At 37.5% G+C, this 16,269-nt stretch overlaps 1 protein-coding gene across 3 annotated transcripts in view; it reads right to left on the reverse strand.

Annotated features, from left to right (window-relative positions):
* The window catches only part of chst15 (carbohydrate sulfotransferase 15), a 113,342-nt gene that overhangs the window by 12,302 nt on the left and 84,771 nt on the right, over nucleotides 1–16,269 (reverse strand). For all 3 annotated transcript variants that reach the window (XM_008106735.3, XM_003218584.4, XM_008106734.3), the window contains 4 exons: nucleotides 12,516–13,540; nucleotides 10,154–10,493; nucleotides 6,314–6,454; nucleotides 67–223 (listed from right to left, as the gene is read on the reverse strand). In XM_008106735.3, the coding sequence (XP_008104942.1) occupies nucleotides 67–223; nucleotides 6,314–6,454; nucleotides 10,154–10,493; nucleotides 12,516–13,055 (1,178 nt within the window). In that variant the 5' untranslated portion in view covers nucleotides 13,056–13,540. The remainder of the gene's footprint in view (nucleotides 1–66; nucleotides 224–6,313; nucleotides 6,455–10,153; nucleotides 10,494–12,515; nucleotides 13,541–16,269) is intronic.

The following is a 16,269-nucleotide window of genomic DNA, read 5'->3' on the forward strand; positions in this document are numbered from 1 at the left end:
GGACAGTTAACTAAACATAAGCAGAACAAATCCATAAAATATGTTTCTTAAGTAATGGGTGCTAACCTTTCAACAGGATCCCGAAGCATGACAATCAGTTTTGCATTCGGCTGGAAGGCATGGATAAAATCTTGTATTAAAAAAGGAGGTTCTCCCTCTGTACTGTTGTCATAGAAGAAAACCCAAGCATTGTTGTCCCACATTGTTGAAGCACTTGCCTCTCCTAGAAATGACAAAAGTTTCATACAGTTAAACTTCATTCAAGAAGAACTAAATAAAGCATTGCTATAAGGCTTTATAAGACAGGGAATTAAAAGCCATGTGTTAAATAATGTTAAGAGATTTTGCCCCCTCTTTTGTACAAAATGTTATTAATACCGTAGATCCTGTATGGAGGAAAGCAGGATATAAATAAATAAATGCAAGTTTCATATAAAAACCCCAAAAAGTCATTTAAAATTATGCTTAATTCCAAATGGGCACACAGATATCCCTTAGTTAATGAAGTCAACTTGTTGCTGTTCAAGACTTCTTTAACAGACAATTTATTCCCAGAGGCAGAAATGACATGGAAAGAATGGGCATAAGTTCCTACACCACAAAAAAGAAGCACAGTTCAACATGTTTCAGCAAACTTTTTATTCAAATCTAATAACATGCACATGTGAAATGAAGCAACCAGGTCACATGAGTCTTGCAGAACAGCATCATTTTGAATTTTTTAGGAGACCACCTAAAAACCTCTTTCAGAATTGTTGTTGTTGTTGTTGTTATTATTATTCTGACACAAAAACACAGTATGACACAGCAAACAAGATATATATGCTGGATTTCGTATCAGAACATCACAAGTAAAACACTCCCCAAGCGTTTAGGACTGTGTGATGTATTTTTTAATGATGTGCGCAGATCCAAGTAAGGTGGCCTTTTGAAGCTGATGTCAATGTTTTGTTTTTTTTTGTTTTCAAATGCTGGCTGAGATCTTTTGGCACAGCACCCAGTGTGCCAATTACTACTGGGACCACAAGTATTGGTTTATGGCAGAGGCTTTGCAGTTTGATTTTGAGGTCCTGATAATGGCTGAGTTTTTCCTGTTGTTTTTCATCAAATCGACTGTCGCCTGGGATGGCAACATCAATAATTCAAACCTTTTTCCTTTCCACAACTGTGAGGTCTAGTGTATTGTGTTCCAAAACTTTGTCAGTCTGGATTTGAAAGTCGCACAGTATTTTTGTGTGTTAATTTTACACTACCTTTGCAGGTTTGTGATCCCACCAGTTCTTTACTACTGGCAAGTGGTACTTGTGACATAAATTCCAATGAATCATTTGGGCCACATAGTTGTGCCTCTGTTTGTAGTCTGTCTGTGCGATTTTCTTGCAGCAGCTGGGGATATGATCAATAGTTTCATCAGCTTCCTTGAAGTCTGCATTTTGAGTCATCAGCTGATTTTTCTATCTTAGCCTTAATTGCATTTGTTCTGATGGCTTGCTCCTGGGCTGCAAAAATCAGGCCTTCTGACTCCTTCAGTGTTCTATTGGTGAGCCATAACTAGGTCTTCTCCTTATCAACTTTTCCTTTAATTTTGTCAAGGAACTACCCATGCAGTGCTTTGTTGTGCCAGCTGTCAGATGTGGTTTGTAATGCAGTTTTCTTGTACTAATTCTTTGTCTGCTGTGCTTTGAGAATTATTATTATTATTATTATTATTATTATTATTATTATTATTATTATTATGTTTATTTATAACCCGCTGTTTCTCTCCACAAGGATTTCTTTTTTTGTTTTTCACCGATTCTACTTCTCTTATTATTTTTATTTTTGTAGCCAGACTTACAGAACTGTGCTTTTTTTTTTTTAACATACTGGAAGTAGCTAATGTGGCAGACTTATCTGCTCTCCCTTTTTCTCTTTGCTCCTAATGCAAGGTTCAGTAACAGATTCTGGAAGCTACTGCTGTTTACCTTGCCTGGCAAGCTAGAGGAGAAGCCTACTCTTTTCCAGCTCATGCTTTATTGCATTATTTATTGCAAACACACTTCCGCGACCCAAGGTCTGTGTTTCTCTATCCATCTTTCATCATTATCCAAATACCAATACTACTATTAGATAACCCCCCAACTAGAGAAAGGATGACAGAGAAAAGAAGGGGTGAGTAGGTATAAAAATGCTTAGAGGGGACTTCATTCTCAGAGGGTTTGTCAACTGAGGTATATCTGTAATCGTGTTTACATTAACATCAAATGTACATTCGATTGGGTTATATATGTGAACACAGGTTTAAATAATGCTGCATTTTAAAAATATGACTTCAATCCTCCATGCACTTGTCAAAAATTAAGTCCCACTGAAGTAAAGGGACTATTTTATCCTACAGTTCTGAATAAACTTGCACAGCACTGCCCTACCTGCTTTTCCCATTATACAGTAGAGTCTCACTTATCCAACATAAACGGGCCGGCAGAACGTTGGATAAGCGAATATGTTGGATAATAAGGAGAGACTAAGAAAAAGCCTATTAAACATCAAAATAGGTTATGATTTTACAAATTAAGCACCAAAACATCATGTTTTACAACAAATTTGACAGAAAAAGTAGTTCAATACGCAGTAATGCTAAGTAGTAATTACTGTATTTACGAATTTAGCACCAAAATATCACGATGTATTGAAAACATTGACTACAAAAATGCATTGGATAATCCAGAACGTTGGATAAGTGAGACTCAACTGTATATTCTTGAGGGAGTATTTCCTTTAGCCTTGATTTCTTATACTTCTCATCATCATGAATGAGATGCATCCCTATTTGGATCCACCATATACATGGTGAGATCTGGGTACACATGCTTAAATCGAACTGTCTATTCCAGTGTTTCTTGAACTCTGGTCCTCCAGATGTTTTAGACTTCGACTGCCACAATTCCTAACAGCTAGTAAGCTGGCTGGGATTTCTGGGAAATGAAGTCCAAAACATTTGGAAGAGCAGAATCTGAGAAACACTGGTCTATGTCCTTCCCCTGGGTTTTTTTTCATTATGTCAGAAGCAAATTGAGAATATACTGCAAGTCATTGCTGGTGTGAGAGAATCGGTCATCTATAAAAACATTACCCAGGGACAATGTGTTACCATCCGGTGGGAGGCTTCTCTCATGTCCCCACATGGGGAGTTGGGGCTGACAGATGGGAGCTCACCCCTCTTGTGGATTCAAACCACTGATGCTTAGGTCTTCAAGTTCAGCTGGCAGAAGGGTTTAACCCACTGCGCCACTGCGACTCCCTTCTTCTTCTGGGTATATCCAATGCACTATAAATCCTACATCTCCTAATCACTGAGATGGAATACAGCAATTAAAATTACTATTGGACACTTCTATCTGCTATTAACGAAAGATACTAAGGCTAGGATGTTCTGAAGAGTTTGTTTGAGTATAAGAAGGTGCTGGGGAGGAAATAAAAGAGCCGTATTGCACCTATAAGGCTAACCAATTTATATCAGCACATGCTTTCATGGGTCAGAAGCCCACAGCACCAGATGTGCTTCTGAATGAACAAAGAGATAAGAGGATAGTTACTACAATATAACAGCTATGTCTCTGCTTAGTTATTTGTTTGTATAGAATTTGGTCTGGCAGCAATAGAACAAAATATGGCCAGTCCACCATCAGTGAAAACCAGGGCTGAATCCAACTGTTAGTGCCAACTAGAAAAAGCCATGGCATCAATGTTTGAATAGTAAATGGATGTGTTAACTCAATTGATTAAATAAGTCTATTCTACTTGGGATTACCACTAGCATGCAAGTCTTAGATTCAGAGTAATAAATCATTAGATTCAATCAATATGTGTTCATGCGTGATACCCCAATCATTAACATGGACTCTATGAGATATCTGATTTTGATATCCTTGCTAGTAACATGACCATATTATTTTTGCTCCCCACTAACTCCTCTGACATGGTAGTATTTTGGATAATGCAACCAAAAATACAGTTCTTATTAGTTTCATCATTTCCACAATCACATCACAATTCTGCATTAATGTTTATGAGGAGGAAGCCATATTCAGCCCTTGATAAATTAACAGTCCTGCATTTACAGCACAGTTCAAAATGTAGCAATTTTTTCACAGAAGTATGTAAGTTATGATTAAACTGACTACTTTCATTAGAGAAAGTCTGGAGAATGTCCTTATCCTGAGATTAATGGAATAAAATCATGTGCTTTCAAGAAAACATTCTAGTAAATTTATCATAATAATGATCATAAATAAATAACTCTGTCTAGAATGCCTGGAGCTGCTAGCACAGTATCTTGTGCAACACTTCTGAAACCTCCATGGCTTCAGCTGACAATATAATTATAACCCAGTAGCTCGAAATTCAGATACGTTTTTAGTTAGAAAATTGCATTGCCTTATAAAGTTAGATGAATGTTTATAGTTTTAATTATATATCTCCTTTTTAATAATCTGAGAATTAATAATAGTGTTTCATAATTGAATATTTGATTTTCATATATTCTATGCATGCATTCTCAACTAAATTGTATATTTAACGAGGTAATAAAAGTTATAATATAATGACCATATTAATCAAAGTTTTTCCAATGTAAACTTGATGAGGAAAAGCCAAAGTAAACTTTTTTTCAACTGAACTTCATCTGTGTGGAAAGAAAACAGTGCCCATGTGATCAGCATAAAGGAAAGGGCTGACCTCCCACCACATCTTCCTAGTCATGCGAGCATCCCATTTTTTTCATTGACACGATAAGGCAGAAGGAGGTGGGGTTGCTTAATTATAAAAGTGCCTGGCCATGTAGTCATGATCTATCTATCCCCTTTCCCTTCACTGAGAACTGCAGGAAAAGGGTGACGGCATTGGTGTCCCCTCTGGACAGCAGATGGAGCCAAATCAGACCTGATCTAATTGTCTAGACCAATGGTTCTCAACCTGTGGGTCCCCAGGTGTTTTGGCCAATAACTTTGGCCAGTTTACCAGCTGTTAGGATTTCTGGGAGTTGAAGGCCAAAACATCTGGGGACCCACAGGTTGAGAACCAATGGTCTAGACTGCCCCAACAGCGCAGGATACTCTGAAGTTTCCATCAAACTCTTATCCATGACTTTGCCCAAAATGAGACAAAGTTGGTTTAAGCCAGTGGTTAAATTCTGTCAGAATTTTAAATTATTTTCATTACAGGTGATGACAAAGATTGTGACACATTCCTTTTAAGAATGGTTGAATGATAGGATGGGGTCTGTGTCTTTGAATTCATTCTCTTCTGCCAACATAACTTCAGTGCTACCTTATTTACATTTTAGACCATATTTAGCTTGCACTATTCAAAGGTAACGGTGAACTGTTCTCTTGATACATGTGTATCCCTTTATGCTGCCTATCAATGTATGGAAACACCATCAATTTTCTAGGGGTTTCTGTCAGAGTAATGTGCACAGCGTAGCAGCAGATGAATGACGTCAGTGGAGCGCAGAACGAAGGAACGTCAGAGACGATGTTAAAAAGTATTTACAAAGTTTTACTGAACAAAACAAACAGACTTGCAGACAATAGACATAGGACTTTCACTCTAGGCAAACAGCACAGATCTTCTCAGCAGGCAGAACAGATCTCATCTGATGCAATCAGCAATATACAAACACACTTGTAGTCTGGACACTCCTATCTGGCTCCAGACACATATCCAAGGTCAATACAGCTTCTTACCAAATTAACTCTTTACACACTATAGCATTTCCTGGATGATGCAATACATGCTAGACACAAATTTCATTTAAACACTACTAATACACAAATCCCACATTAACAGTTTCTTAGGCAAGGAATGTTTAGATAGTTTTGCCAGTTTCTTCATCTGAAATATAGTCTACAGCATCTGGTATTCATGTGGCCTCTCATCCCAGTACTAAGCAGAGTTAATCTTGCTTAGCTTATTGAATATAACTACAATTCTGTTATAGTAATAATACTGCGATTAATGTATAACTCATAAACAGCAATTTTGTACCGGGTTGCTGTGAGTTTTCTGAGCTATATGGCCATGTTCTAGAAGCATTCTTTCCTGATGTTTCACCCACATCTATGGAAAGCATCCTCAGAGGTTGTGAGGTTTGTTGGAAACTGGGCAAGTGGGGTTTATATTGTCTGTGCAATGTCCAGGGTGGGAGAAAGAACTCTTGTCTGTTTGAGGCAAGTGTGAATGTTGCTTCTGGAACATAGCCATACAGCCTGGAAAACTCACAACAACCCAGTGATTCTGGTAATGAAAGCTTTCAACAACACAAATTTTGTACCAATTATGATGTTGCTCATTAAGTCATTTCCAGCATCTCCCTGAAGCACACTCTGAATCTGATGGGCAGCTAAATCGAAAAGATCCAGGTAATCTTCCACTGGGTAGCGGTCATGAAATCCATCCCTCAAGCGAATAATCCCTGAAAATAAGAATGAAAAAGAAAAACCAGAAAACACAAGCTATAAAAATTGGAGATCTGCTGATCTGAATTATTAAAAGAAAAAAAGACATGGCTGGACTTTTAAAGAAGTGTTAAACTACAATATGTTAAAAGCCTAATTGAAAGACCATGATTTTTTAAAATTCTACACAATCAAGTTTGTATATTAAATTATGGGTATTCAATTTGTATGTATCACATGAATATTCATATGTGCAGAAATGGTGAAACAGTGAGAATGATACAATTCAGAGCAGGACTTGATGGATCTTGCTTATATGGTTACAGATTGCTCCTTTGTAGTTATTCAAGGAAACTTTTAACTGATGTGTCAAAGTTTAACCAAAAGGTATACAAGACAAGGTAAATAAAAGCACAGAAGAGCTACATTTTAGAATGTGTTGCTACAGGATGAGAATCCTTACCCACAGTGCTTGGAACCAAAAGTATTTGGGTTGTGGAATGCGTTTATTTTTACTTAGATACATAATGAAATATTTTGGACATGGAACCAAAGTCTAAACATGAAATTCATTTGTTTTATATATCCCTTTTATATATCCATTTGACCTTGCACACAATAAAAGGTTTGTGTACATTGAGTCATGAGAAAGCAAAGGTGTCACTATCTCAGACTATTTCTGAGTATTTCGGAATTTTGAATAAGAGACATTCAATATGTAACGTAGAAGCAAAGAGAAGAGCAATAATATATTTTATTCCTCTTGTCTAATAAATCTTTATTGGAAAATCTTTATTTGAATCTTTACTGGAAGATTCAAATAAAAATATTTGCTAGAAAAATTCAGTAAGCAGGAACATTTTTTTCCTTGAGGATGATTCATTTACTAGGCAGTAAAATGTAAGAGAATATAGTCTAAATATGGGGAAAGTAACCCTTTGGACTACAGCTTGCAGAATCCCAAATCAATAGTAAAGTTCCAAATAAACGCAACATTGCACTGAATCTTGCAGGAGGAAACAAACAGAAGCACTGGAAAAAGGTGAGTTGTTAATATGTCTCAGGAAAATGTCTTACAGCAATTGTAAGATGCAGATGAAAGCTCTGCATTTCCTGATGGACATCAAAGCACTGATAATGAAGAAACAGAGTGCTGTTGTAACACTGAGGAAGTTTAGCTCTTACATGAATGAATCTGTGCTTCAGTCACGCTATCTAGAGTGCGTCTGATCTGCTACTATAAGACAAGCACTTTGTTAAAATAGTTCAGCTTCACAGAATCTCTAAGAATATCCTTGTAAATGCCAAAAAAATCTATCCTCCTACAGGCAGTACTGGTAAGGGTGGTTTATGGAAATTACTATGCATTTTTGTAAATAACTTGTTCTGCTTCTATGCTACCACAACGTACAGAATGCTTCCAGGCAATGTCTCATCCAGGGACTGACCAAGTCCAGACTCGGCTTGAATTGATGGATCTACACTCTTGAAGTCAGCCATTCTTTGGGTCTGGCCTCAGGACACTGCAGTAATTACTTTCAACAACTTACATTTTATTTGACAACATACAAGTATTTTTACAGGACAAATACTGTCCTCAGGATGACTATGAGGCAAAGAAAATACTGAGAAACAGGAATGTGCTTGAAAGAACAACAAATAATTAAAATCCCACTCAACTTAGTTCATCTCACTTCTGAGTACTTTGCTTAAGAGCAGATTGAGGGAAGAATGAACAACCGCATCAATGTATGTTGCAAAAATTATTACTCTGGGCAGTAAAAAGCCACTGCCTTCAAGGTCACCTGTAGCGACAAATAGTCAAAACACTGGTAATCAACTCCTCAGCTGTTCCCATGTGTTTCAGGACAAGTGAACAAAAACAATTTGACATACTGAAGGCAGCAGGAAGGGTGGGAGAATATTGTTACTGGACAACTACTTAAAATATATTTCCAGCTGCTCCAAAATCTCAAGATAACCTCAAGGTTGTTGGGGAAAATAATAATAATCTGTTCTCCAGGAACTGAATGTCCTTAGAAAGCCACTAAAAGTATGACATCAGGAACAGAGTGAGTACCAGAATCCACCGGCAGCTGCCCAAGTGTGCCAGATGGTGAAACTTTTTCTAGTTTTAGATAATAATTATAATTGCTTTCAATGATGACTCCAGCCAAACTGGAATTCAAGCAAAGAGGACATTAGATGCTGTCATCACTGTGTCCCTGAATGAGCTACCGTTAGTTGAGAATAAGCACCCTGCTCAGCACACTTGTATTAGATTAGGCCAATGCAGACTGACAAATATGATGATTTTGGCAAGATAACTGTCATGGAACTGTCATCTGCCCTTCTAGAGAACATTCAGGAAACCCGTGCCAACCACATGATGGCATGGGATTAGTACTCTTTGGCAGTTGTCAATACCTTTCCATCAACTGAAAATGCCAGATACAGATAATCAGATTCTAGCACTGTAAACCAGTAAATGCCCAGCACTATAGTCCGGATGGTTACTACTTAATTTTCAACACACAATGGGCTCTACAACAGCATTACTTCACAGATGTGCTACAACAGGCACCACAAGAAATAAAATTTAAAAAATGTTCAGTGTCAGGGGTGACTTGAGGAACTACAAGTTATTTCTGGTGTGAGAGAATTGGCCGTCTGCAAGGACATTGCCCAGGGGACGCCTGGATGTTTTTGATGTTTTTAACCATCCTTATGGAAGGCTTCTCTCATGTCCCCGCATGGAGCTGATAGAGGGAGCTCATCCATGTTCTCCCCATGTTGAATTTGAACCGGAAACCTTCAGGTCAGCAACCCAACCTTCAGGTCATCAGTCCTGCCGGCACAAGGGGTTAAGCCATCAGGGGCTCCATATAAAATAAGATGAGCCTATCTAACAAGTCCCACATCTAGTTTTCTATAGTGGCCAGCCAAATGAGGCTGAACTCTAGATGCTTTCAATCTCTGCTTCAGAGCTATCACTATGTTTCCATCTAACCTAGCTTACTCCAGAATTACGAGGATACAATCAAGAACCATGTACATTAGTCTGAACTCCACGGAGAAAGAATAGGAACTAAATGTAATTTGAAAATTTACACATAAACAACCTGCTCCCTGATTTATGTGCCTACCCTTTTTGTCTAAGACGGAGCAGATGTTCTTTAAGACTGACACAGCAGCAGCCTTGTTCAGACAGATGCTTGTGCCTAAACAAACAAATCTAATAATCTTAGACTTACTAGGCACCTTTACTCTGATCTAGCTAATGCTTGTTTTGGTGGTAACAGTGCTAATGCATTTCAATTTTGAGGTATTTAATAGAATTCTTCTGTACACAGCTTTGGAAACAATCTAATTATCTTATAAATTAATAAGAGGGTGGTTGTTTACCAATAATTTTTGAACAGGACATAATATGTTCACAGCAATGATCATACTTTGGAATATAGTGATATAAATATTTGTACAATAGTTTCAATTGGTGGGATTCCCTGTATTTGGCTGCTGGTTCAGGGTCAGCTATCACATGCAAAGTTATATTAGCTTGAGAGATCCAGGTAATAAGGCCTCATTTCTGCAGCATTACATTTATTGCCTCTTGGTTAACCAGAAACTTCAGGACCCAATAGATAATGCTTCCTAAGGAAGAACAAGCATTCACCAAATACTACTCTGAAATGTCAGACCAGGTGTTTACTTACCAAATCGTTTTCTTGTCCACCAGTGGGGCTCTTTAATTGCTGAAAATCTCACATCAGGATGTAACCTGAGTCTGTCATAAAGGTCTGTTGTCCCACACTTTGGCTGACCTATGATGTAAAAATGGGGAAGGCAGCGAAGCCGATAATGCTTGTCCTTGTAATGATACAAATGGTTCCAAAATACCTTCCTAAGGTAATCAAATATTGTCCGAAAACGTTTGGAATATAGTGCGTAGGAGTTTGTAGCATAAGGATTTCTGGTAGTGTTTCCTTGGTACTCTTCATACCAGCAAGGATTCTTGCTGTTTGGAAGAAACTTGTTAGGAATTACTGAGAACATCTGCAACACAAAGCAGGAAAGTTTTAGTTAATAAAGTAGAAAAAAGTATAGCATAGTCAGTTAAAATAATTCCATTCTTTACATTTTTTTTCGTGTCAGGAGCAACTTGAGTCGCTTCTGGAGTGAGAGACTTGGCCGTCTGCAAGGACGTTGCCCAGGGGACGCCCGGATGTTGTGATGTTTTTACCATCCTTGTGGGAGGCTTCTTTCATGTCCCCACATGGAGCTGGAGCTGATAGAGGGAGCTCATCCGCACTCTCCCCGGGTGGGATTCGAACCTGGCAGCTTTTCAGGTCAGCAACCCAACCTTCAAGTCACTTAGTCCACTACGCCATCTGGGGGCTCATTCTTTACATATTCCAGTAACTTTAACTATGCATTGTATTAGCTGCTCAGTTGCAGGACCAGGAGAATATGTAGAGCTGGCAATGGAGAAGAATACATTTACTCTAGCTTTAAAACACACCTACACAAATAACTATCTAGCTTGAATCCTGCAATTATTTCATATTTCATATAATATGTACATTATTAGATGTTAAATTATAGAAAATATGTAATACTAAATTCACTACAAGGCTAAGCGTCCAAAAAGTGATATTTTCAGATGTTTCCAGTTTTGAATATATCTTTTAATTTTGTTTCATTTCATTTGATAATTATTCTTTAATAGCTGTGCATTTTTCGTCGTTAACCAAATTCCTAAATATTTAATCTTCGTTGCTATTTGTATACCAATCTTATCTTGTATTTCTTGTTGATCTCGTTTAGATATATATTTGGTTAATATTTTTGTTTTCCTTTTGTTTAAGTAAAAACCAGCAACCGAGCCAAATTCTTCTATTTTATTGATTCAAAGTTGAATTTGGATTTATGGATATTCTTTTTTAAAAAATTATTTTATTTATGATTTTAACATGTACATAAAAATAGAGAAAGAACAAATTGAAAAAATATAATGAAAAAGAAAATCAAAGAAAAAAAAAAGAAAGAGAAAAAAACAGAAAAAAAACAAAAACCCCGAAGCCACTTCCAGCTCCTCTGCATTGCTTTATAAATCGACCTTTGAACATTTGATATTTTTCGGCAAGCCACCATATATAACCTGAGGTCTAAGAATTCCTGTAAGCGAAAATCACACAAGTTCTATATTGCTTCTTAGCAAATATTGTCTTAGTTTGGTCGCCATTGTCTTGGCGAAATACTCTGTGATACTTTTTGTGTTAATAAATCCATGTTTTTGATATCAATTAGCTTCAGTATCCATTTTTCTGTTGTGGGAATTTCTTGTGTTTTCCATACTTTGGCAATACATATCCTGGCCGCGGTTACCATGTATGTAAAGAGTTTTTCCGTATTGGAGTCCATTTGAAAGTCCACCATACCTAATAAGAAGTATTCTGGTTTGGTATTAAATTTGATTTGCAGTATTTTCTCCATTTCTCTCTTTATTTCCTGCCAAAACTTTTTTATTTTTCTACATCCCCTCCACATATGCATGGAATTTTATGGATTTTCAATTATACAAATGCGATCATCAGCAAAAGCTCTTGTTTTAAATTCATAATTTGCTATTTTGGTTCCAAGTATTGTCTACAAAGCCTTGGGTTTTAAAAAATACTAGCAAAGTTCCAGGAAAAATACTAGCACAGTTGCAGCATATGGAAGACTCTCTTTATGTCTTCTGCTGCTTTTCTTGGGATCTACAGTTTAGTTAGGTATGGGGGTTCTTAAAGAACAGTGTCTAATTAAATTTCCTTCCCACAGAAAACTATACAAAAAATAACTGAACCCATTCTAACTAAGGTGAGAACTGAAGTTTGACAGAGAAAACAATAAAAGCCTATGTGGGGCATGACAGTACATATAAACAAGGCTAAATGATTGCCATATAACAATAATAACCTAAAATGAAATGTATCTGCATGCTCTCTAGTCAATAAACCTCAGTATCCTGATTTAAGGGGACAGATTGTACAAATTGTCAAGCCCAGCACCCTCAATAAAACAAAACTTACTCACGTGCATTTCTTGTTTCTTCAGATCTTCCATGTCTGGAAGATGTCTGGTTATGAATTCAATGTTTGAAGTAATAGTATCAATGACTATTTTAATGCTTGGATAATCCTTTGCATACGAAATATTCATTTTAGATGTTTGGTAATGGTCTTTCATGTCACCAAGGCTCTCATTGTCCAAGTCTGAATTGCTGGTAAAAGTTCCATAACGGAGCACTGGCTGTATCAGCAAGAGGCCACCCTTAGCTCCAGTCAATATATATGATGCCATGACTAGCATCATTATTATTAATCCAAACATCAGGCTGCATAGCTTCCCTTTCTTCAAGCAAAACAGCCCAGTCCAGCTCTCATTGTGAACAGTCCTTACTTCCAAAACTGCAAGCAAGTTCATCTGTTTGCTATCCAAGTGCAACAGAACTTTATTTTCGCCTCTGCATAGAGGATGCTTCTGGAGATTGTGACTTTGTCCCTGACACCTGAAACACTGTTTGTGCAAGTCATTTGGTAACAATGCTATGCAACAATGAATGCAATGCCTCATATTAATACCACTACAATATTGGTTTAAGGAGGCATTTATAGCAGTCAGACAGAAAGCTCAAATGAATTTAAGTCATTTTCTACAATCAAAATTCTTATAGAGTCCTTATACAATCAGTTGAAAGTTGTAAGTTTTAAAAAATATGTCTTGAACGGAAAATGGTGTTTTTTAAGAAATGTGTCATACATAAGAATTTGAACCAATGGATTATAATGAAAAAACAAAAAACTTAAAATATAGGCTCAGGTATTCCCCATTGAACAAAATGAAGATAATGGGATTTCACTCCACTGAGAAAAAATAAATAAAAAACACAGTAAATCTATCATCCTTGAATTTCATTAAAAAATTAAAAATAGCTAGGTGAAAGAATATATTCCTTGGAGTTTTAAATATTGTCCCTTAAAATGCAAAGTCTACAGCAGAGGAATTCTTTGAAGTTCCATTTTTGATCACGCTGCTGAGGAAGATTTTTGTCGTACAACCTAAAAGAAAACAGATAGAGAATCAAATAATTACATCAAATAATCAAATATCTACATGAAAGACATAGTCATAGTCAATTATTAATCACTGCACCAAATAATGGACTACCAATAATCAAAACATTAGCACTGGATTGCTAAACTAATTATTACAAAGGTGGAAAGAAAACTCATTCAAAGTAGCCTGAATAATTTTGGACAGGGTGCTTGAAAGACTGAGCCGAATCAACTATTAAAATCTTCTGAGATACCAGGTCAAAGTATCGCTTTTTCTGAAGATATTTTCTGTGAAAATAAATCTAGTTAAGACTGCGTTCCATTGGTTTTGCATGAGATCGGATGCATTTGAGTGACTTTGTTGAACCACACAGTTTACTTTCTTTTATATTAATGATTTTAATAGTAATGCTGGTTGACTTAGGAAACCATGTGATTAAGAATTAGGAAACGAAATTAGAGACGAAGGCAGACAGCAAGGCATGAAATCGTTGTGCACATGTCAGTTGTCAAATTTATGTTAGGATGGGATTGACAGTAGACATTGCAGCAAGGATTAAAATGAGTCAGCTATCTGGACCATTATTTCTTTGGGACAAGTATGTGGATCTATAATCTCTGCAAAGTTCATACGACAGACAAATTTACAAGAAAATGTATAAACCATTCCCTAGAGCAGTGGTTTTCAATCTGGGGTCCCCAGATGTTTTTGGCCTACAAGCCAGTTTACCAGCTGTTAGGATTTCTGGGAGTTGAAGGCCAAAAACATCTGGGGACCCACAGGTTGAGAACCACTGCTCTAGAGATTCTTTAAAATTAATCAAGCTCAAAAATATGTGGGGACATTCTAGCTTACAAATTACAAATATGAAATTAGTTTCTGCATTTTCAGTCCTTGCTTGCCTATACTCATTATACATTAACCTTAGCAACAGTGGGGTAATTAGTAACCACTTTACAAAGTAGGAATATCTCAGGAGTGGCATTAATTGAAAATCTATTCTTCTCAAGAATTTTCAGTCTCCTCTAAAAACACACCATTGAGATGGAGATAAAAGCTAATATTCCAAAAATAGCATATTTCAAGAGGAAACATGCTGTTTAAAGAGGCTTGAATGGTTCATTATCCGATCTGATACATGAAAAGGCAGTTGGGCATTCAAGGATCCACGCTGTCTCCTATTGTTTAAGGCAGTTTCCACAATACTAGAACTCTTTATGCCCTAAAATATTCACAAAGTTCAATGAATGATTTTGGAGGCAAAATGAATCAAAATATAATCTGATTTATGGTTGAATATCTAAGGGGAAGAAGCTTCACTGATCTTGGTGATTTCAGTCTGTCAGTCTGTTTCTTGCCATCTTCTAGGCTCTGGTCCATATTGTTTCTCACTTTGAGACACTGAAACTCCATGCTGTGGATATCTTTGGAGACTGAGGAAGTTGTGACTCCAGTAGATCCAAGAATGCCCACCTACCCTGCTTCCCCAAAAATAAGACAGTGTCTTATATTAATTTTTGCTCCCAAAGATGCTCTAGGTCTTATTTTCAGGGGATGTCTTATTTTTTCATGAAGAAAAATTCACATTTATTGTTGAACCAAAAAATGAACATTTATTATATACTGTACAGAGTTGTCATCATAAATCAGCATAACCAGACAAACTGCGAATTCTATCAAGAATTTCTTGTAACTACCATTATTTCCAAGTACACCAATCTATGGTAAATGGTTCTTGTACTCGATGGAATAGCTCTTTCTTTTTGTGCTCATGTCTAGGGGTAAAGAGGTGGGAAAGGCACGTGCGGGGCGAGTGAGAAGGATGGAAAGGGCTGATACTAGTTGCAATCCAAACTGTCTAGACACTACTAGATAAATGTGATGTTTGTGTCCCAAACATTGCACTGGGTCTCAGAATTTCTCTGTGAACACCTGTATATCCACAACAAATCTTTATCTCACTGAGTTTTGCAGTAGTGGTGTTCAAATCAATGATAGGTAACGGTTCCTTCTTCGGTGGTGGCGGCGGCTCCCTCCTCCTCCGCCGAGGAAGGCACGTACAGCACGAAGGAGGAGGGAAAGGTGCGCACCTTGGCCACGGTGGCTCCCTCCTCCTAGGTCTTATTTTTGGGTGATGTCTTATATTTGGCAATTCAGCAAAACCTCTACTAGGTCTTATTTTCAGGGGATGGCTTTGCTGAGCAACAGAGGCAGCCAGAGGGTGAGAGCTCTACCTATGAACTTCTGCCTGGGGCCAGCCTCACCAAACAAACTGGGCGTGGCCCCCACAGCTGTACTATTCCACCAGAAGCCAGCAGCAGATAAAAACACCATCACTGGACCCAGAGCCTGCTTTGCTGAGCAACTTTTACCATCATGGATAGAGACACCTCACCATCACAAGAAAAACACCCCCATCTACTTCCCCAAGGACCTCATATCACAGTTTACACCGCACGCCCCCCATGAAGACCTGGGCTTTGCCTGAATAGTATCCAGAGGAGTCCTTATTTGCAATGATCTGGGAATCTTTGGGAGGGCATAAAGACTGGGGCTAGACATTATGGGGAGGGAATTCGGGAGGCAGGTGGTGGAGGGGAATGGCCCTTTTTATCTTGTGGAATTGTGCAATATAATCTAATTCAGACAGCACTTTAAACACTGACACTACATCTGCCTGTTGGCTTGTTGCAAGTTGCCTTTTTATGTTTAATGTTTTAACTGTTTACTA

Source organism: Anolis carolinensis, chromosome 3 (assembly GCF_035594765.1).
Source record: "Anolis carolinensis isolate JA03-04 chromosome 3, rAnoCar3.1.pri, whole genome shotgun sequence".
Lineage (NCBI taxonomy): Eukaryota > Metazoa > Chordata > Lepidosauria > Squamata > Dactyloidae > Anolis > Anolis carolinensis.